The following is a 21051-nucleotide window of genomic DNA, read 5'->3' as shown; positions in this document are numbered from 1 at the left end:
AGCCACCTACCTTGCGTGGCAGTTGTGTGAGCATCGCTATCGTAACTTACTTGTAAGTATCAGTCTTGACACAGCACTCCGAATGGATATAGATTGCCCGAAGACTAAATAGTCCTCCAAGATCATTTGGATCGATATTATTGAAAAACATAATCCATGAATTTAAAAGATCTTTTTACAATTAAATGATTTAAATTACATTATTGATAAAAAATAATGGAATTGCGAAAATTCCACGGGTGGAATTTGTCTCTAATAAAATAATAAAATTTATTAATTATAAAAATTTTGATTTATTTTTTCTCTATCAAACGAGAAAATATAACAAACGCATAGAATGTATAAATTTCATCATTCAAATTTCACCAATCCAAACATCAAACTCCATATTTTTAAGCAACCACCTAATCTTTAGATTAGATACAGACAACTAATAATCATCTAGTGGAGTATTTATTTACAACCTTTTATTAAAGTTCATAGTTGATAAGCTTAAGGAGTTGATCACACCATGAAATTGAGAAAATAAGGAATCATGTAATTAGCTTTTAAATGCAAACATCATTTTAATTTCTGAACAAAGTCATAAATAAAACTGCTATTGCAAAGAGAGGGCCCAATAAATTTGATATAGTCATTAGTACAGTTTCAGTTTTACATAAGAACTTGTAAAGAAGTGGTTTTGGGAGTTGGGTTAGGATTCTTCTAAGATTCTCTTTGTAATAACATAAATCTTACTTTTAAGCAAATTGCTCAATCTGAAACCAAAATCTAACTATGACATCCAACCAATTTTCAAATAACTTCATTACCATAAGAATGATATTTTAGGATAAACTATTGTTACCCTTTTAAGTTTGACAGTTAATCACGAGAAATGTCAAAATACCCTTATACACAAAGTTTTGCTAATATGGCAGAGTATTCCTGACATTTTTTTTTCTATATTCAACAACCATAATCACCTAATTTAAACAGAAAGACCGCATAGTTGATATTTTTGAAACCTACGAGATTAAATAATATGCTTTTGGAAAAGCAGGGTATAATAATACATTAAGTAAAACCTCAATGGGTAATGGTAATTTACTCTTATAAAGATAAGCCTACTTGCTAATGAATAGAAAATGCAGACCATCTCCGTAGCAATCATATTTGCTACATGTAAAAATCATAAAGAAGATGCTCAAAAATCATACAATGTCATATCAATGATTCATTTTAAATGTTATTCTCATTTGTATGCTTACTTTGACCCAACATACTAGATGGATCAGATGTTCATGCCTCCAAAGGTTTGACGAAGGACCATGACAGCTACATAAGAAGGTTCCAGGATCACAATCACAGAACTTAGGTACAACGACAATGCATTATATTAAGTTCTACGATTTCTACAATTGAAAGTTCACCACGGCTTCCGTTAGATCTATGGCAACTGAAAGAAATGCATGTCCACCTGAAAGTATACGAGTAACACTGGAGGAGTCAAATGTGTTCTGGTGAAAGCTTTGCATTGCAATAAGTAATCCCCAATATCAGTGTTGTTCGAATCGTACGATTCGTATTGAATCTAATGGAAAACGATACGAATCTTAGTGTAGAATCGGAAAGAAGCCTGAATCGGTGATGAATCGATCGAATAAGTGGCGAATTGACGAATCGCAATGAATCGGTCGATTCACACGATTAGGAAATCAGTTGGAAAAAAGTAAAATAAAAGAGAAAACTGCTCCATGCATTGTCTAATCTATGTTTGTTTACTAAGAAACAAGTAGAAAATAGAAGAGAGAACATATATGAAGAGAGGAGGAGAAAGAGAAAGAAAACAAAGCCATAAGGATAATTAAACAGAGAGAATTTGAACAGATATTACTAGAGGAGAAATGACTAATTTTTCCATATATGCATAGTAGACTATTTGTAGTGCACTTTAATCACTTTGTAGTGCACTTTAATCACTGTCATGTCACAAGGAAACAAAATATTTATAATTAAAGCCCAAACTAATTCACACAATTACTATTATATTCTCTGCAATTACAATCAGGTACTGACATATTATATGTCCTTCAATTCAATTCTATTTTATGATTTGCATTTGGATTTTTAATATTTGTTGAAAAAAATTAATAATTTTTAATTGAACAATCGAATCTTATGATACGATTCGATTCTCGATTCAAAAAATAGGGATTTCAAATTCTCAATTCGATTCTCGATTTGACAATTATGCCCAATATAATATAAGCAAAATCATAGGTTTAGGCTACAATCAGCCTAGTTTAGTGGATTTGAATATAAAGCCACATTTAGCAAAAACTTCTAAACAACTATTTGTCTGATGACATACAAAAAGCATTTCAAATTGCATGATAAGATATATGGTAATAATGGCAGCTTGTTTCTAAATGGCTACCATCTTATTAATCTTTATGTGCTTGTGCAATATTGTGGCATGATCAACAATTTGACACAGATAAAGCAAGCTTGACTCAATTATTATAATGCAAGAGAATGAAAAACCATACAAAATTGAAATTCAAGTAAACAAATGCTTGAACAAATAAATATCATTTAATTTTCGAAAATAGGCTGAGATACGAATCGCCCACACTCCATTTCCAGGATTACTCACCATTCACAAGCAGCGGAGTTACAAGTAGGTCAAAAACTATAAACTCTATTAATGAATATCCAATTCGCTAAATAACTTCAGCAGTTCAGCTACAATATTAAAATGAGAATAAGAGTATTAAGTAAGCACTGAAAGATTCATATCAAGTAAAATCTGTGATCATTTCATACACGTTGGAATTAATATACACTATCAAAGAACAAAACAATTCTGAAACTAAATATTATATCTAACCAAAGACATTCGACAATGCAAGTCAAAAACATGCAGTTAAATTATCCCAAACAATGAAACTGAGGAACACTACCTTAAATCCTCGTAGAAGACGAATCAAAATCATCAGGAGCAACTCGAGCAATCCAATTGCTTAGAGTCCGCTTAATGTCAGAATGATTAACATAAGCCAACTCATACATACTACACAAATTCACTACAAGTGTCTCATTCAATGCTACTGTAGGAACTCTCTCAAGAGAGTTCTCCAAAACCTTAATGGAATCCGACAAATCCCTCAAGTACATCAAGCAGAGTGCTTTGTTATTGATGGCCACAACATCCATAGGATCTCTGTCAATGCACTCCTCATACTCCCTCACTGCCGACACATAATCTTTCCCAACCAAATACACCAATGCCTTATTCCTATTCACAAGATTCCTGAACTCAACCTCGCTCAAGGACTCATCACTACCACCAGCAATTCTCTCCTCCAACAATTTCTCTACCTTCTCGAATGAACCCTTTGCTCCTTCTAAATCCCCAATTTGCATCTGTATACAACCTAATTTTGACAACAAAACTGGATCAAAGTTACCACGGGAAACCAAATCTTTAATCAAATCCAAACAGATAGTGAACTCTTTATTCTTCAAATGCTCACTAATTATCCAATTCATAACAAAAACCTCTCTATTTCTCCAAATTTTACTTGAAAAATCAAAACCTTGTTTTTCCTTCAGTTTTCCGCGAACAAAATCGAGCAAAATATAAAACCGATCTAATCCTTCTTGACGATTACCTAATTTTAAGGGGATCACAGCGTGGAGCCATCGGAGAGAGAAAGGAACCATAGAACCGTGCCGATGAGGGTAGATTTTTGGATAAGTTTCGTAACGGTAATGGTGGCTATCGAAATCGTCGACGGAATCAAGTTCCGTGAGAGCGTCTTTGAAGCGGCGTAGTTTTACGAAAGCGAGGACGTTGTAGGCCAGGTAAGTGAGGTGATCGTGAGGAGTGGTGAGGAGAGCCAGAGAGCGAGCACGAGCGACCTTGTCGAGGATCGAGCGCCAGCTGCCGCGGTTGGCAAGGTCCTGGAGAGATGCGAGCTCGTGGGCTAAGTCATTGAGGGAACCGAATTGGTTTGACAGCGGATCGGAGGAAAGCGATACGGGTTCCGGTTGCGTATCTGTTGTATCAGCGTCCATGGTCAGTGGTGGAAGGATAATGTGCGTCGCTGGTGTAACTGTGGATAGTTTGAGGAAAGTTTTATTTTTGGAATGGGCTTTAGGTGCAACTTGCAAGTGATACTTCGGTGGCACGGATTTGGTGTGGCGTGTCTGCACAACATTTATTGTGAACTCTTACAGCCTACCATTGGATCAATTATAAGATTTATGTGATTAGATAATTAGTTTGCCTGTTTTTTTAGGGCTAAACCATTCCACATGCCACAAACTTTACTACTAACTTAATTCCTAAGAATATATAACCGCAGTATTATTTAAAAAAAAAAAAAAGCTTCTATTTAAAGCTTGGTTAATTTATATTTTAAACAATTATCTTTAGATTATGAGGGTATTTCATGATTTTTTTTTTTTAATATTGAAGAGAGAGATTCGAACTTACATCTATTGTCAGATCGTATATCCACTCAACACTAGATTATGCCTTGGTTTGTGGATGTTTCATGATTTCATTATTATAATTTGTGATTCAAAAAGATTTTTATTTAATTTCAATATTACTATTACTTAACTTGTTTATATAACTGTTCACGCCGACCAACATTAGGCCCGAATGCGAAAAAGGCCTTGAAGGCCCAAAGTTATTTCGGCCCATTCTTCATGGAGAGATAATAAAAGGGGCCGAGTGTCATGGGTTTGGTTCAGAATTGCTGGGGCCCAGTATCCAGCTTTGGCATAAAAGAGGACCATCGCAGGTGTATTTTCAATCTATTTCACTGTAGATAAATACATTGATTTATTTAGATTGTGCTCATATTTAAAATAATTTGAATTAGAATTTCTTTTGTATTCAAAATAGTTTGTATTTGATTTCTTTTAGCTTCATATATGTATTTTAAATTATAAATTAGCTTGTAAATAGGTTTTGGTTGTATTATAAATAAACTTTATATAAATACTAAAACAAAATTCAAAAACACTATTCATAGAACAATGTGTTTCCACAAAAACCATATCATTTTTCATACTATTTCCATTTTGTCCTTTGTCATATTTACTAAATAGTATTTTTTTTTCCAATTAAACCACATCTTTTCCATATTTTCTCCATTTTGCCCTTTGTCATATAATAGAAGTTATTATTCATTTGAATAGCGTTTTAGCTTTTGTTTTACTATTTTGCCCCTGTTCATTTCTAATCATTTATCATTGCAATTCTGATTGTATTTTTCTAAATTTCATCATTTTAATATCTTTCTAACACTCATATAGTCACGTACTTAATTCTCCACTATTTTCACAATGTAAATTAAATTAATCTAATATTTTTAATAAATAAGTTACCTTAACATTTAACATTTAGTATTATTAGTTTAAAATCTATGATAATTAGTTTATTTATTTTTTATTTATATAGAAATGACTCAATATAAGTTTAAGTCTCCATTTAAACTATGTCCTTTTTATCCTATTCTATTTTTGTTATTCTTAGAGACTTCTGTTTTGATTATTCTATCCCTACAAATGGATTTTAGATATTAATATATATAGATTTATCTTTCTCTTGGACCAGAGATAACATATTTGGTGTTTGTCACTTCTCCATATTAACATATATTTTATTTTAATATCATTGGTCTAATCAATTACCATCAAATTTTTCTTAAATCGAGTATACAAATAAGGTTGATTTTGTCTCTGAGTACAATCTAAGTAATTGAGTGCAATGGTAAAGAGATTAAATACATAAAAATAATAAATCATTCCAATTGAAAACACTAATACAATTTGATTCTTGTTGTCTTGTAATTGGAACACAAAATCAATCAAAATTCCAATATCTTCTAATCATTGCTTCAATTTACTAATCAATTAATGGAAGTTTTACTTTTTTTTTTTTTTTTTTTTTTTATCTTTGTATTTTATCAAAATACATAATTTTATTGTTGCATTTTTAGAATATATATATTTTTGTTCATATATTTCGCCTTTATTACATTGTTATTCCTTATGTTAATTATTTTTACTTTTCATTAAATGTACTTATCAATTAATTTTGATAAAATATAGGGACAAAATAGTTAATAAATGCATAAATATATTATTTAATTTTGATAAAATATAGAGATAAAATAGTAATTTATTGATGAAATGAATAGAAATAATTTTAACTGTTTTTAAATGAATAGAGTAATCTACCGGCCACTTTGAATCCTATTCATTTCAAAAATGAATAGAAATAAAACTCAATTTCTTATTGGAACTTATAATTCAAGGAAATCGATATTTGGGTTCAATAATTTGTAATTTACAAGCAATTTACTTCAAAATTAATAATAATAATAATAATAAAACATAATATAAGAAGATATTAAAAACTTAATAGATTAATTATAAGTAAAAGGAAAATTACTTATAATTCGAGACAAATAATAAAGAAAATTATAGAATAAAAGTATGGGTCCAATAGAAATGACATAGTTGTCAAACATATTTGAATATAAACTACCAATAAATAGAGTTTAATTTCACATGTTGTTTCTAAACAACTTTAATTAATCTTAGCATTATAAATTAGTAATTTTTGTTTTATTATATTTGTCCACTTCTTCATATAAATATCACACTTGCGTACAATCAACGGAAACTCCACATGCATTGTTTTTTGTGTAGAATGATATAGTTTTATTAGTTGGTGTTTTTCTTAAAAAACACATTTAATTATAACTAGTATCCTTATGAACTATCGATGAAAATTCTTAGTTTCTCTTATTAATTTATTCAGATAATTTAAATTAATTTTTTTCTTTAAAATGTAATATCTTCCATCAACTTTTATATTTCACGTTTTAGCTTTTAATTATAATTTGAAAAAATTGTAACAAATGATTATTGTGTTTAATAAGAAAAAAATAAAATTTGGAAAAAAAATAATACTTTTTATAAATCAAAAAGTCATTTTAAATAAATATTTTAGAGTAATAAAAGTGGTTGTTTTTTTTTTTAATATATGAACGGTTCAATGGACCGGAATAATATTGTAAGCTACACAGTATTGATTGTCCCCCCTTTAAATATATTCATTCAATTAGTGATAATTTTTATGGAAAGGACTCAAATTCAAGAATTCTCACCATTTATATCTTTTACAAGAGATAAAAAAATCATTCAGGCCATGTCTAATTGTGTTTGATCAACGTGCCATTGGTATTATCAATTTAGATAAACTCACATTAGGTGAGATGCTAGCCAGAGGGATCTCGACAAAGAAAAAAAAAAGGGATTTTTATTCAAAATTTATTTCGATGTCTCCAATGGCCGATGCATTGTAAAATGAATAATTAAATTGAAACACAATATACACATGTACATGTGTTGGTCCGAATTTAGCGCAACCAATTGAGTATTAAATTAGTAAAACAATAAACATTGTGTTGGTCCCAATCCTTGTATTAGTTAGAATATAAGTTCCAGTTTCAAAAACCTATTTGTTGGGAGGATTAAAAATTTTATGTGACATACTAAAAATGTGGAGGAACATCCCCTAATTTAGGAAAAAAAGAATAAAGCTTCTCTGATGTGATATAAATCTGTAATGAGATCTTAATTGGAACAATATGCTTAACCTTTAAACCAAAACATTATTTGTAATTTATCTGATAGAAATTGATATACTAAAAATGTGTAGATCTTTCCGTTAGAACAATACGTTTAACGTGATATCCCGCCAAGCCTGGATATGGCAGTGCATTGCATTTTGAATATGACAGATTCCCAAATATTCATAAGGATAATGATTTTCGCAAATACAGAACAAAAGAAAAATTGTTTTCTCCTCCGACTGAAGAGAAAGACCAGTGTCTGCTAGAATTAGCCGACAAGAATACGCATTGGTAGATCTATTATCTATATTAACACGTTGCCTTGAATTTTTTACACATATAGTTAGATCTTGTCTTTGACCGTTATGTATGCATAGAGAGATTTGAATGTATTAACATTTATAACGTTCTTACACTATAATTTATTATATTCATCTATTTTTTAAATCATTCATCTCCCAACCCAATTCTACTGTAACTTCCTTTGTTCTCAATTGTAAAAAATAATGATGTGATTTTGATCAAATGAATATAATTGCAATTTATTTTTAAAGGTAAAACAGTTCGTTTGCAATTAATCTTTACCGAGTGACATTATATAAGAATAAGAGCTATGAAGCAAACAAAGCAAAACCATAAGAAAAGCTTGAAAAAAATCCAAGACATGGGTTGTCTCTTTCTCTTGCAAAACATCCCAAGAATTCTAACAATGTTTCAGGCTGCATTCCTCTTGTTTTCTTTAGTTAACATTCCAATTTGTGTGGAAGCAAGAGTCCTTAACCTTACATTTGAAGTATCATATCAGTTCAAGTATCTTGATTGCTATAAGAAGCTTTCTATTGCCATTAATGGAATGACTCCAGGGCCAACAATCAGTGCAGTGCAAGGAGATACAGTTATCGTCAATGTTATTAACAACTTGGTAATGGAAAATGTTGCCATTCATTGGCATGGTATTCGCCAGGTAAATACTTTTCTTTATGTATATAATTATAAATATTTACTATTCCTTTTCCCTTCCTTGTTTAGTGATTGTTTATTTATTTGGACTGAGCAGATAGGAACACCATGGAGTGATGGAACAGATTCAGTAACTCAATGTGCAACAATGCCTGGAGATACCTTTACCTACAAATTTGTCGTTGATAGGGTATGTCACTAAATGTTTATTAGGTCCAATCAGTAACGGAGTCAGAATTTTTATGTCGATTAAAATAGTTGGAATTCATATAAACAATAAATTTGAATAGAAAATTCTTTATACTGTTTAATTATAAAATGTATCGACATTTGTGATTTTACCAATGGCAGCCAGGGACATATATGTATCATTCACATTATGGAATGCAAAGAGAAGCAGGACTCTACGGATTAATCAGAGTATCACTTCCGAAAGAACAATCAGAACCTTTCCCTTTCCCTTACGATTATGATCGAGAAATTATCCTCAGTGATTGGTACCACGATACTCCTTATGAACAAGCCACAAACTTATCTTCAATACCCTTTCAGTGGATTGGAGAGCCTCAGGTATGTGAAAATTTTCTGTACATACATATAATATAACAGATTAATGTATATAATATTTATTGATTTTGTTATATATTTCAGTCACTTTTGATCAATGGAAGAGGAAAGTACAATTGTTCTCTCTTGGGTTCAAGTGTAGGCCCTGAAATTTGTAATGCAACCAATCCTTTATGTTCTCCTGCTGTATTAACTGTAATCCCTGGAAAAACATATCGTTACAGGATTGCTAGCTTGACTTCATTGTCTTCCTTCAGTTTCCAAATAGAGGTAATGTCATTTCTGCTTAATCAATTTTTTGAAATGATGAACTATTGATGCAAGTTTTAGATCATACTTTTAAAATCTGATTTGACTGATTAAACAAAAAATTTATAATTATTAAAGAATTTTGAGATTAAATCTAGAGTATTTTTTAAATTTTATCTTAATATTTTAATCATTTGTTATGTTCAATTTTCATATTTAAAACTCGATATTTTGTGATTTTAAATTCTAACTTCACCTATGTTCAATTTTTTTATCAAATCAGATCAAACTAGCAGTTAATTTGCAATTTAAACTTACTCAGTCAGTCTGTCATATCCAATTATAAAACACTTATTCTATTTTTTTAAAAATTAATTTAGCTCTTTTTTTTATGAGTGTTGGGAGGAAACTTGAATCTAGATATACTAGCTTTCACACACGTAGTTATTACTGAGTTATGCTTTAAGTCATGTACCAGATTTTGAATTAGCTTTTAACATTTTAACTAAATCAAAATTCAAAACTCTATCCCTATTAATTATAGAGTTCGATAATATATTTAGAAGTTGTGAAAACTTTTTATAAAATGTTAAAAATTGTAACGTTTAGCTTTTAATTAAATTTTTTTTTTTGATATTATACCTATTTTTTTCTCCAAATTCTGCTAATTAAATAACTAATATTTTTTTTTACCATTTTAAGTTAAACAACTTATTAAGCAATTTTTTTACTGAATATTTCTAATTTAAGCTACTAGCTGAAAGCTAATAGAACAGAAATTTTAACTGTAATTGCAATTTGAACTCACAATCTTATAATCTTAGTAATTAAATGTGGCTAAATTACTATTTTTAATTGTTAAATAGGGCCATAACATGACGGTGGTTGAAGCTGACGGAACATACGTCGATTCATTTATAACCCAAAACTTATACATATACTCAGGCGAAACATACTCTGTTTTAGTCAACGCAACTCAAGACCCAACAAGGAACTATTGGGCAACAATTAATGTGGTTGCTCGAAAACCATCCACTCCAAATGGATTAGCCATTTTTAACTATTACCCAAATCATTTCCACAAATTACCTCCCACACCACCACCACCTGGACCCATCTGGAACGACACCGCTTCACAAGTCAAACAAAGCCTCGCCATTAAAGCTCTCAGAGGTCATGTAGAACCACCACCTAATACAACAGATAGAGTAATTACACTTTTGAATACACAAAACACAATCAACGGTAATTACCGTTGGTCGTTAAACAATGTTTCTCATTCTTTACCTAGTACACCATATCTAATTGCATTAAAGAGAAACTTGACTGATGCTTTTGACCAAAGTCAACCTCCAGAAGATTATGACCCAAGTTATGATATTTATAGTGTTCCTAAGAACCCAAATGCTACTTCTAGTTCATCAATTTATAGGCTAAAATTCAATTCAACGGTCGATATTATACTACAAAATGCAAATACTTTGACTGAAAATAGTAGTGAGACACATCCGTGGCATCTTCACGGACATGATTTTTGGGTGTTGGGTTTTGGGGATGGAAAGTTTAATAGTACAGGTGATGTGAAGTATAATCTGGATAATCCTATAATGAAGAATACGGTGCCGCTTTACCCTTATGGATGGACTGCTTTGAGGTTTAGAGCTGATAATCCTGGCATTTGGCTCTTTCATTGCCATATTGAGTCTCATTTTTATTTGGGTATGTTGGCTTTGTTTGAATCAGGATCCGAAATGGTTGCGGATCCTCCACAAGCTAATATGGGTTGTGGAGAAACCAAACGTTTCATTAATAGTACACTTGGTTGACAGAGTTGTAGGAACTCAGGATTTAGATATGCATTTCTTTTTTAAAGTAGTTTCATGTTAAATTTTTTTAAAATAATTGTAATGATATGCTTGATTATGATTTATGAGTAATCAAGTCCTCTGTGGTTGAAGTTCCCAGAAAAAAAAAAAAAAAAAAAAAAAGGAAAGAAAGAAAAATGTCTGTCTATGGTTCAATCATTTGATTGTTTCTTTATGAATACGAATTTCATATTATTTTTAACAAAAAAATAATTTATGACTAACTAACTAGTATTAAAAAATTATCTCTAATTGAAAGATTGAATTTAAGGTTTCATTTGCTTCCAAAAATATGTTAGGTTGGATACCCGAAACATCAGTTAAAAGAGAATACTTTCTTTGTGAAAGGGAAAGGTAAAGTCATTTTAAACTATTTAGTCTTCCCTTTACAAAGAAAAATTATCATTTTATGACTTAAATACGTACCATATAATATTTGACTATTTGATTCTTGTTATTTAATATAATATTATTTCTTAGGAGGGATATAGCCAGAAAATTAACGAAGAAGGCTTAATTATAAATTAAAAAAAAAAAGATAAAAAAAAAGAAGAATTTTAAAGATCCATTAAAAAATTGTAAGCTTCTGTTCATTTTTAATTTTATTTTTGCTGCTAAATATGATAAAAATTAAAGACCTTTAATTAAAAAAAAAATTCCAACTAACACATAACTTGCCATTTCACACACGAAAAATATTTCATATTGACTGTTTTATTGCTAAGAAAATTTTGGAACGTACAGAGAAAATGAAATATCTTGAATAGAGTTTTGCCACTATATCCCGATTTTAAACCCTTCAACTTTAATCTTGATTGAAAGTTACATTTTTGTAATAGAGACGTTAGAACAGTGACAAAAAGAAAAGATCCAAACATGAGCTAACATGTGAAATTTCTACTTTTTCTTTTCTTTTCTTTTTTTAAGGAGTGGAAATCTTAATTTTGATGTGTAGAAAATAAAATAAATAAATAAATACATATTATTTATATATAGGAACATGTTGCAAAAAGTTAACTGATAAATTTTAATCTCCATCATTTTTAATGTTTAGAACGAAACAAAATACAATGAAAAACTGAAATATTTAATAATTTATCATAAAAATAGCTCTAGCCCGCTATTCATTGTATTTTTATTTCTTTTTAAAAATTAAAAATGCTAGAGTCTAAAGTTTATTAAATAAAATTTTGCACATATTTCATCCATAAAGTGTATTTAATTAATGGTGAAGTGATGGCTTTTTAGACGGAAGGAACTGATAATGAATTTAAGCATAAGATACTTATATTATAATAATAATTTTTTAAAAAATAAGAGATGAAAGTCTTAAAATATATATATATATATATTTAATTCATTGGAGGTTGTTGTAGCCAAAATAGCACTGCGAGCTACACAATAGAGATAAATTTTCCCTTAGCTCATCAAATTGATGAAAACAGTTGTGATTTAGATGATTCGAATTCAGCCTCACATAAGTGAAAAAAACTAATCAGATGATTAAGTATATATTACTCTAATTGTAATCAAATCGACACACAACGTTAGCATCTAAATAAAATAATTCGAAGCAAATGGTCAAAACCGCGTTCACTTCATTTTCCTTTCCAAATAAAAGAATTGTAAGTTGTGACTTTACCTTTCGGCTAATAATATGCTAATACGTAGCTTCACATTTCATTTTCTTTGGTAATTGATTTTCTGTATATCCAAATTTATTTCTTCGCTTCAATCGACTCAAAGAAAACGACCACCTGATTAAGGACGACGGGGGAACTTACAGGGATACTTCCTTCAAGTATAAAATAACTTTTAATTAATTGATATTAATATAATAATTAAAAAACAAGTATTATTTTTATTCTCTCCTATGAACTTTTTAGTTATTGTTTTATTTCAAATTAGTTTAAATATATCTCATTAAATTCAATCACTTTCTATGGTTATACATATAACCATAATATTATATGGGCAGTTTGAAAATTTTCGGTTCCGGTTTGAAACCGAACGGTTCCGGTTCTGGTACAGTGTCAAAACCAACGGTTCCGATCAGTTTTCCGACCGGTTTTCCTGCAAATCATATAATTTTAAATTTTAAATTTTAAAGACCGGTTTTCAAAATTTAATAAATTTGTGAAAGTTTTTTGTAAAAAAAAAAATACACCTAAAAAAATTAAAAAATGATTCAATTAAATTTTTTTTTTAAAGACTTGAGATTTCACAATAAAATTAAAAAAAAAAAAACACAAAACTGACAGTTTCTAACGGCTAGAACCATCGGTTCAAACCAGTTCTAACCGGCTGAAGAACCGACGGTTCCAATCCGGTTCCAACTGGTTTATGGAACCGCTGGTTTGCGGTTCCACAAATCTGGAACCAAAATCTCCGGTTCCGATTCCAGTTCTGACCAATTCCGGTTCCCACTGATTTCTGTTACTGTTCGGGACCGGTTCGAACCTACGATTCCGGTTCCCGAAACCGTAATATGGCCACCCTTAGTTAGCTAAAAGTATTTTACAATCTTGAATAATTGATTCAAATTCTGACGAATCTATAGTGCTAGAACACAAAGTATGTAGGATACATTGTGGATCTGTTAATTAACTTACATCATTAATTAAGGTTGACTATTCAAAGTCAACCTTTTAAGTATTCATGGCTATATTGACTATTTGTAAAGAAAGAAAAAAGAGAGGGAAAGAGAAAAAAAAAAAAAAAAAAAAAAAAAAAAAAAAAAAAGACTGTTGACTATTCAACTTCAACTCCTAGCAACTGTTCTTAATCTAAAAATTTTCCTGTTCAACATGTGCAAATGGTCGTATTTTAAATGCTTCTCTTTCCCTTTATTCATTAATCCAAAAAAGAAAAGTAAAATTTTAACAATAATATGACGACATAAACTCTTAATCTGGTAATAAACTTTATGTATAAAATGTTTTTTAAAATGATTTTTTAGGAACTTTCCCAGAAATCTTAAGCGAGTTTACACAATTCAAGAATCATCATTAACAATTTTTTTTAAGAATTCCATATATAACTTTATTTACAGTTCACAAGAAATTTCTTTCCCTTGTTTTTCTTTGTTAATTATCAAATTCAAATTTTGTTATTCTTTTTTTTTTTCTTTTATTTTTTTTTAATTTTGGGTTAATTACTTTTAAAAAAATGTATTAAAAAGCTCATTTATGATTAAAAAGAAAAGCTGATTTAGGATCCTTTATGCAAGTAAACAAAAATGAATACAATAATAAAAAAAAAAGATTTACAAAGATATTTTTCTTTTTGGAAAGGACGAGAAAAATATCCAAGTAATGAAAATATGTACCATTTTCCTTCCAAACGTACAAAATTAAAATCTTTTCAAATTGATGAGAAAATGATAGATGAATTTGGAATTTACAGTATTTAATGTGAAATAAAATATATTTTTTCATTTTTCTTCTTTCGTCCTAACGTAAGAGAACAGCTATATATATATATATATATATTCTCTTCTTCTCTGTTTTTTTCTTCCTCCTATCGATTTCTTCTTCCATATATTCAAACAAACTGTAATGAGAAAGAAAGGGATTTACAAAATATATTAAGACAAAAAATTATTGGAAAATAATAAAATTAAAATCTATTAAAATAAAATTAAGACAGAAATCAACTCGTCCTTCGAATTTCATGACCTCGACAACTTTAACTGTTAGGCTGAACAGTACAAATCTTAGCATAATTAGCGGAAAATGCAAAGATGTTTCTTGAAATTGCAGAAACACGGTTTTGCTGTTTCTTTTAAGTTTTAATTAAGTTTAATTTAATTACAATAATGTTAACTTGTCGGATTCCTTTCGCACATGATTGAATCATTCTGAAAGATAAAATCCAAAAAGCTCTTTCTTTATTCAAACTCCATGTGAAAAGCACAATTTTTAATTTGAAACAACATTACTTAACCCTTAATTTAATTTTATCCTCTTCTTTCTTATTAATAAAGTAACATCCTTGGGATTTGTATGGGTACAGAAAATCTTAATTCTCTACAGTAATTTCACCCCATCCGTTAATAAAAGTAACATCCCTCTCAAATTATTGTCATTTTTCATTTTTTTTATAAGTTAATAATATTTAAAATTTATTATTTTATCCTTATTTGATATGCTTCTTTGTCAAAAAAATATAATACTCAAACTACTATATTGTTATTAATTAAATCTCGATATAAATAAAATCAATATATCAACCTTTAATCTTCCAATAAAATTCTATTTAATTGAATATTTAATTAATTTCAAGAATAATTTAATATGGATCGTTTGATTTTTATAAATATTAACATAAGGGTATATTAGAAAAAAAATTAAGCAAAAATTATAATTTAACTATATTAACTAAATTTTTTTAATCTCTGTATAAAGTTAAATTAAGACACAAATTATGAGAAAAAGAGAGTGCTTATTTAGAATAGACCAGATGAAGTAGTTCAACAACTTATTTAGAAAAAAAATTCAACAACATTTGGTAAGCTTTTCTTTCTTTAATCAAGAATCCCATTGGGAGAAAGTGAAATTGTAAAATGCCATATTTCTGACCTTCTATTGAATGTTTGAGCCTTTTTATTATATATAGAGTGGCAAAATATGTAATTATAGAAGGCCAATGCATTCATCCTATATTTTACATAAAAAATGTTTTGGCATTCTCAATTTTTTACTGTAATTTATTGAACATTTTAACTTATAAAATTAGATCTATTAAAAAAGTTAACTTGAAAAATTTGTCTACCATATATTTCGACTAATGAAATATGACCGATTGGACACTTATTACAAAATTAAAAAAATATGTAAATTATTGTTGCAAAAGTTTTAATAATTACATGTAAAATCAATATTTCCACGTATAAATCAAAAGCACCAAAAAATATTGTTGGTAATGCGCATAAATTTACAATATTACCATAAATTTATAATTTTAAAGAAATAATAGTTCATTCAAAAAGTTTAGAGTGATACAAAATTTTATATTTAAAGTACATAAATAAATTTATATATTCAGCCAATAAATAAATATTTACATTTAACACTCTCCACTAAGTTGAGCATAAATGTTACTGTTCTCAACTTTGCTCAATAAGAAATAGAATTGCTCACGATTCAAAGCTTTTTAGTAACTCTGCAACTTGTTTGTTTGTCTTGATGTGTTCTACTTTAATAATCTCACTAAGATATTTTCTCTAATGAATTGACAATTGATCGTTATGTGTTTAGTTGTCTTATGAAAAACTAGATTTGTAATGCAAAAATATTGTCACATAACAACGTAAGTGCTTTATGCGAAACTTAAAAGTCTTTAACCAAATTCAACAATCAAATGATTTTACAAAACGTGATTGTCATATCTTTGTATTCAGCCTATGCAGAGCTCCTCAATATCCACAGAGCAGGTTTATAATTATATAAAAGAAACTAATGATTTTTCTTAATTTTTTATTTTCATTAATCATTTTCCCTTCTCTTTCCTGATAATTGGCCCCATAGCCGCCACTAGATTTGACTCAGACTTGGGGAAGCCTCACTATAAAACATTAAAATGCGGGGAGGGAAAGTCATATTTCCTCCTCAAAAACAAAACAGAGACAATTTACAGTCTCCTTCTCTCAATCTGGAAGTTTACGGATTTGGTGATTTTCTTTTAGGGAAAAAGAGATTCATACCTCTATTTTGGCCAATTTAAATTTGTTGGGTGAATACACAATGATTAAAGTTTCATCTGCCCAAAAACTTGCAGCAAAGTTGCTGGTTCTGTTATTTTTCGTTTTTGTATCAGTTGCAGAGGCAAGAATTAGATACTATAAATTTGAGATAAAGTATGAATACAAATCTCCTGATTGCTACAAGAAATTAGCTATTACTATAAATGGAAGAACTCCAGGTCCTACGATCTTAGCTCAACAAAACGACACTGTCATCGTTGAAGTCAAGAACGGTTTGTTAACTGAAAATACTGCAATCCATTGGCATGGAATAAGACAGGTATGTACAAAGCATCAACTACAGTTCAGTTTAAATTTCATTATCCATTTTCAGGGAGATTTACATTTTTTTTTTTTAAATTTCTTTTTCTTTTATGATTACAGATTGGAACTCCTTGGTTTGATGGAACTGAAGGGGTTACTCAATGCCCAATTTTGCCTGGAGATACTTTCAAATATCAGTTTGTTGTTGATAGGGTAAGTTTTTCAGAGAAATTTTTCAATACAACCTATAAATTATTATGATATAAATAATGATTTAACCTTCTCAATATGCAGCCCGGGACATACTTGTACCATGCCCACTATGGTATGCAAAGAGAAGAAGGGCTCTACGGAGCAATCCGAGTATCCTTACCGGACGGACAATCGGAACCTTTCGCCTACGATTATGACAGGAGCATTATCCTTAATGATTGGTATCACAAAAGTGCTTATGAACAAGCAACTGGATTGGCTTCTGTTCCCTTTCAATGGGTTGGAGAGCCTGATGTAAGTTAGATTAGTCTTTAGTTTTTACCATCCAATTCCTTTTCTTGATTCAATTTCTTATATTTTGTCTCTTGAAAATTTTCAGTCACTCTTAATACAAGGGAAAGGAAGATTCAATTGCTCTACTCCTGGCATTGCCTCTAGTCTTTGCAATGCTACTAATCCTGAATGCTCTCCCTATTTTATGACTGTTGTTCCCGGTAAAACATATCGCCTGAGGGTTTCTAGCTTAACCGCATTATCAGCTCTTAGTTTCCAAATTGAGGTAATTTGGATGTCATCAAAAATTATTTTCTTGCAACTAAATGGTAAAATTTCCTAATTCATTGCTAACAGAAACAAAACTTTCTTGCACAGGGACATAATATGACTGTTGTTGAAGCAGATGGGCACTATGTTGAACCATTCGTCGTACAAAACCTGTTCATATACTCTGGCGAGACGTACTCTGTTTTAGTAAAAACAGACCAAAATCCTTCAAGAAATTATTGGATGACAACAAATGTTGTTAGTAGAGAACCCAAAACTCCACTAGGCCTAGGCATCTTCAACTACTACCCAAACCATCCTCGTCGATCTCCAGCAACAACTCCGCCGCCCGGCCCAGTGTGGAACGACACTGAGCCAAGATTCGAGCAAAGTGTAGCCATCAAAGCTCATAAAGATCACATTCACACCCCTCCCAGAATGCCACATAGAACAATCGTAATGTTAAACACACAAAATCTCGTAAATGAGTATTATAGATGGTCAGTAAACAATGTTTCGTTTAACCTGCCGCACACTCCTTACCTTATAGCACTTAAGAAAAACTTAACCCACGTATTTAGCCAGGTTTCGCCTCCTACCGGATATAATTATAGCAGTTATGATATTTATACTGTTCCAGAAAACACAAATGCGACAATTAGTGATGCCGTTTATAGGCTGCAGTTCAACACAACAGTTGATATTATCCTACAAAACGCTATATCTATGAACAACAAGACCAGCGAGACCCATCCATGGCATCTTCATGGACATGATTTTTGGGTTCTAGGGTATGGAAAAGGCAAATTTGACATGTACAATGATCAGAAGAATTTTAATTTGGAAAACCCAATTATGAAAAATACTGTGGCTGTGCATCCTTATGGCTGGACTGCTTTGAGATTTGTCGCGGATAATCCAGGCGCATGGTTATTTCATTGCCATATTGAATCTCATTTTTTCATGGGAATGGGAGTTGTTTTTGAAGAAGGGATTGAAAGAGTTGGGAAATTGCCATCCTCTATTATGGGTTGTGGAGAGACTAAAGGTTTCCATAAGCCATAGATAGTAACTTTGAAATGTATAAATGGGATCTTTTTTTTTTTTTTTTTTTTTTTCTTTTTCTTTGAATAGAATGATTCTTTTTCTTTTAGTTTGATGTACACATGATTCATTTGTATTATATTTGTATCAAATTGAAATAATTGAATTCACTTTCACTCATAATCCCTTTTTTCTTTTTCTTTTTTGCTTTTTTCTTTTAAAAATAAAAAAGAAGAAGAAGAAGACTTAGAAAATCAAAGGTAGAAAAACACCTCAAATTAAGTTTTTGGCACATGCAATGTTTTCTTGCAAGAATTTTGATACAAAATTATCATATTATAGACCTCACATTTGATTTGATTTGATTTGAGTATTTTCATAATTTTATTTTGTTTGGATACTGTACAAATTGTCTTATAAATTTGATTCGAATAAGCTTCAAAACTAAATCAAACTGAATAATAAATCTATCTATAATATACTTAATTATGTACAAAATTTAAAATTTATTAATTTTGGTTGTTTATATTCTTTTTAATTAGATTTAAAGCTTGATTTGCAAAATGATTTTATAAGTTTTTTAGAATTTATTTTAAATATAAATTATAAAATTAAAAGAAATGTACACTAAATGAAGTTTTATATGTGATATAAATTGATAAATTGCATGAAGTTACTTATATATGGGAAAGTTCTAGGTGGAAAACTTTAAAACAATCACATGTGCTTGACTAATTCCTTCATTAGGTGTCTGTTCAACCTCGTTTTTCAAAGTCAACCTTTATTGGTCTAAAATTTTTCATTATGATATATAGGCAAATACTAAATTGTCTGAAATTACACATTTATGATAATCTAAATGATACTCTCTCTTTTTTTTTAAACAGAAACTTTTTTTTTTTTTAGTGTTCTTTTTGTACAAACTTTTTTTATTTCGCAACGGTGGAAAAAAAGTCAATATGAAAATCTCGTATTACCCTTATTTTATTCGTTGTGAAAGTCTTATTATAGGAGAAATGGCAAATAAAAGTATAAATCTGCATTAAATGTAAAGGAAATTTGGTGATAGAATTGTTATTCTTTAAATTTACGTTAGAAAAATAAATATGGTTAATGAAGAAAATTGTGCGCTGATTGAGATGGAATTTGAGTATTAAAATTGCACAAAATTTAGAAATGGAGCATAGTTAAGAGCTGTGATTCTACACTTTGGGCCATTTTTTGTGAAGCTACTCCATATTTAAATTCTTTGACAGTTACTCAAGTCTGTTGGAAGATTATTTGAGCACGAAATAGTGCTTTTTCTAATGCAACTTATACAAAGACAGACTAATAGTAAGTTTCCCTTAAAGGCCAGAGCATAACTAGTTTTTCTTTTTTTTACACTCGTTTGATTTTCGATCTAATTTATGATTTAAATCGAACATTTCATAGGACATACTGTTGTATTTGTCTAAATTTGTGAGCAGTAAGTGTATAAATTGGGTCCAATTTTTTTAAAGCCAATATATTTACCAAAATTTCAACTAAGGATGCAGAGTTGAGTTTCAAAAGTTTAAATTTTTATTCCCTAATTAAATATCTTAATTTTTTTTTTTTGGGAAGACAATGTATTTATTGCATTATTCAACTAAGAAACATTATTAAATTAAAAGCAATTTTACGTTTTAGATGAGGAGTTAATGTGATACTAGGGGTATATTAAAAAAAAGATAAGGAAAAATAGTTAGTTAAACTGATTTCTTAATATTTGTGAAAATATGGTTATACCTATATAAAAAGAACGGAGGGAAAACTATATTATGTTTATTGGAGCAAGGTATTTTCAATAGCTCTTTGGAAAGTATTTTATACGGTACTACTTCTGTTTCATAGTACTTGACACATTTGAAATTTCACATTTTTTAAGAAAATGATTAAATTTTTCTAAGTTATAATAAATTATTGAGTAAATTCACTA

General features: G+C 29.6%; 3 protein-coding genes across 4 annotated transcripts; 2 read left to right on the top strand and 1 right to left on the bottom strand.

The window, feature by feature from the left end:
• Positions 1-1046: 1046 nt before the first annotated feature.
• Positions 1047-4135, bottom strand: LOC105650889 (Tetratricopeptide repeat (TPR)-like superfamily protein). Of its 2 annotated transcripts, none has more exons than XM_020676873.2 (2): positions 2946-4135; positions 1047-1573 (listed from the first exon to the last, which is right to left on the bottom strand). In XM_020676873.2, the coding sequence occupies exon 1, from the start codon at positions 4060-4062 to the stop codon at positions 2947-2949; it is 1116 nt and encodes a 371-aa protein (XP_020532532.1). In that variant the 5' UTR covers positions 4063-4135; the 3' UTR covers positions 1047-1573; position 2946. The 2 variants fall into 2 exon arrangements, with proteins under 2 accessions (XP_020532532.1, XP_012093242.1); XM_012237852.4 differs by having other exon boundaries at positions 1047-1459.
• Positions 4136-8288: 4153 nt separating this feature from the next.
• On the top strand, positions 8289-11357 carry LOC105628198 (L-ascorbate oxidase). Its single transcript, XM_012209572.4, has 5 exons — positions 8289-8607; positions 8701-8793; positions 8955-9173; positions 9255-9440; positions 10286-11357. Exons 1-5 carry the CDS (start codon positions 8308-8310, stop codon positions 11243-11245), a joined length of 1758 nt encoding a protein of 585 aa, XP_012064962.3. The 5' UTR covers positions 8289-8307; the 3' UTR covers positions 11246-11357.
• Positions 11358-16878: 5521 nt separating this feature from the next.
• LOC105650896 (Cupredoxin superfamily protein) lies at positions 16879-19256 on the top strand. Its single transcript, XM_012237858.4, has 5 exons — positions 16879-17307; positions 17412-17504; positions 17586-17798; positions 17884-18063; positions 18156-19256. The coding sequence occupies exons 1-5, from the start codon at positions 17029-17031 to the stop codon at positions 19110-19112; spliced, it is 1722 nt and encodes a 573-aa protein (XP_012093248.1). The 5' UTR covers positions 16879-17028; the 3' UTR covers positions 19113-19256.
• The last annotated feature ends 1795 nt before the right edge of the window (positions 19257-21051 follow it).

This window comes from Jatropha curcas, chromosome 3 (genome assembly GCF_041381405.1).
Source record: "Jatropha curcas cultivar XTBG-Jc1 chromosome 3, XTBG_Jcur_1.0, whole genome shotgun sequence".
Lineage (NCBI taxonomy): Eukaryota > Viridiplantae > Streptophyta > Magnoliopsida > Malpighiales > Euphorbiaceae > Jatropha > Jatropha curcas.
This window is presented reverse-complemented; position numbering and strand designations above follow the sequence as displayed.

Bases quoted from the DNA above. Each gene is read 5' to 3' on its own strand.
- LOC105628198 (XM_012209572.4), top strand. From the start codon at position 8,308: ATGGGTTGTCTCTTTCTCTTGCAAAACATCCCAAGAATTCTAACAATG. The intron at 8,608-8,700 runs GTAAATACTTTT...TGGACTGAGCAG, and splicing joins ATTGGCATGGTATTCGCCAG to ATAGGAACACCATGGAGTGA. The intron at 9,174-9,254 runs GTATGTGAAAAT...TATATATTTCAG, and splicing joins AGTGGATTGGAGAGCCTCAG to TCACTTTTGATCAATGGAAG.
- LOC105650889 (XM_020676873.2), bottom strand. From the start codon at position 4,062: ATGGACGCTGATACAACAGATACGCAACCGGAACCCGTATCGCTTTCC.
- LOC105650896 (XM_012237858.4), top strand. From the start codon at position 17,029: ATGATTAAAGTTTCATCTGCCCAAAAACTTGCAGCAAAGTTGCTGGTT. The intron at 17,505-17,585 runs GTAAGTTTTTCA...CTCAATATGCAG, and splicing joins ATCAGTTTGTTGTTGATAGG to CCCGGGACATACTTGTACCA. The intron at 18,064-18,155 runs GTAATTTGGATG...TTTCTTGCACAG, and splicing joins CTCTTAGTTTCCAAATTGAG to GGACATAATATGACTGTTGT.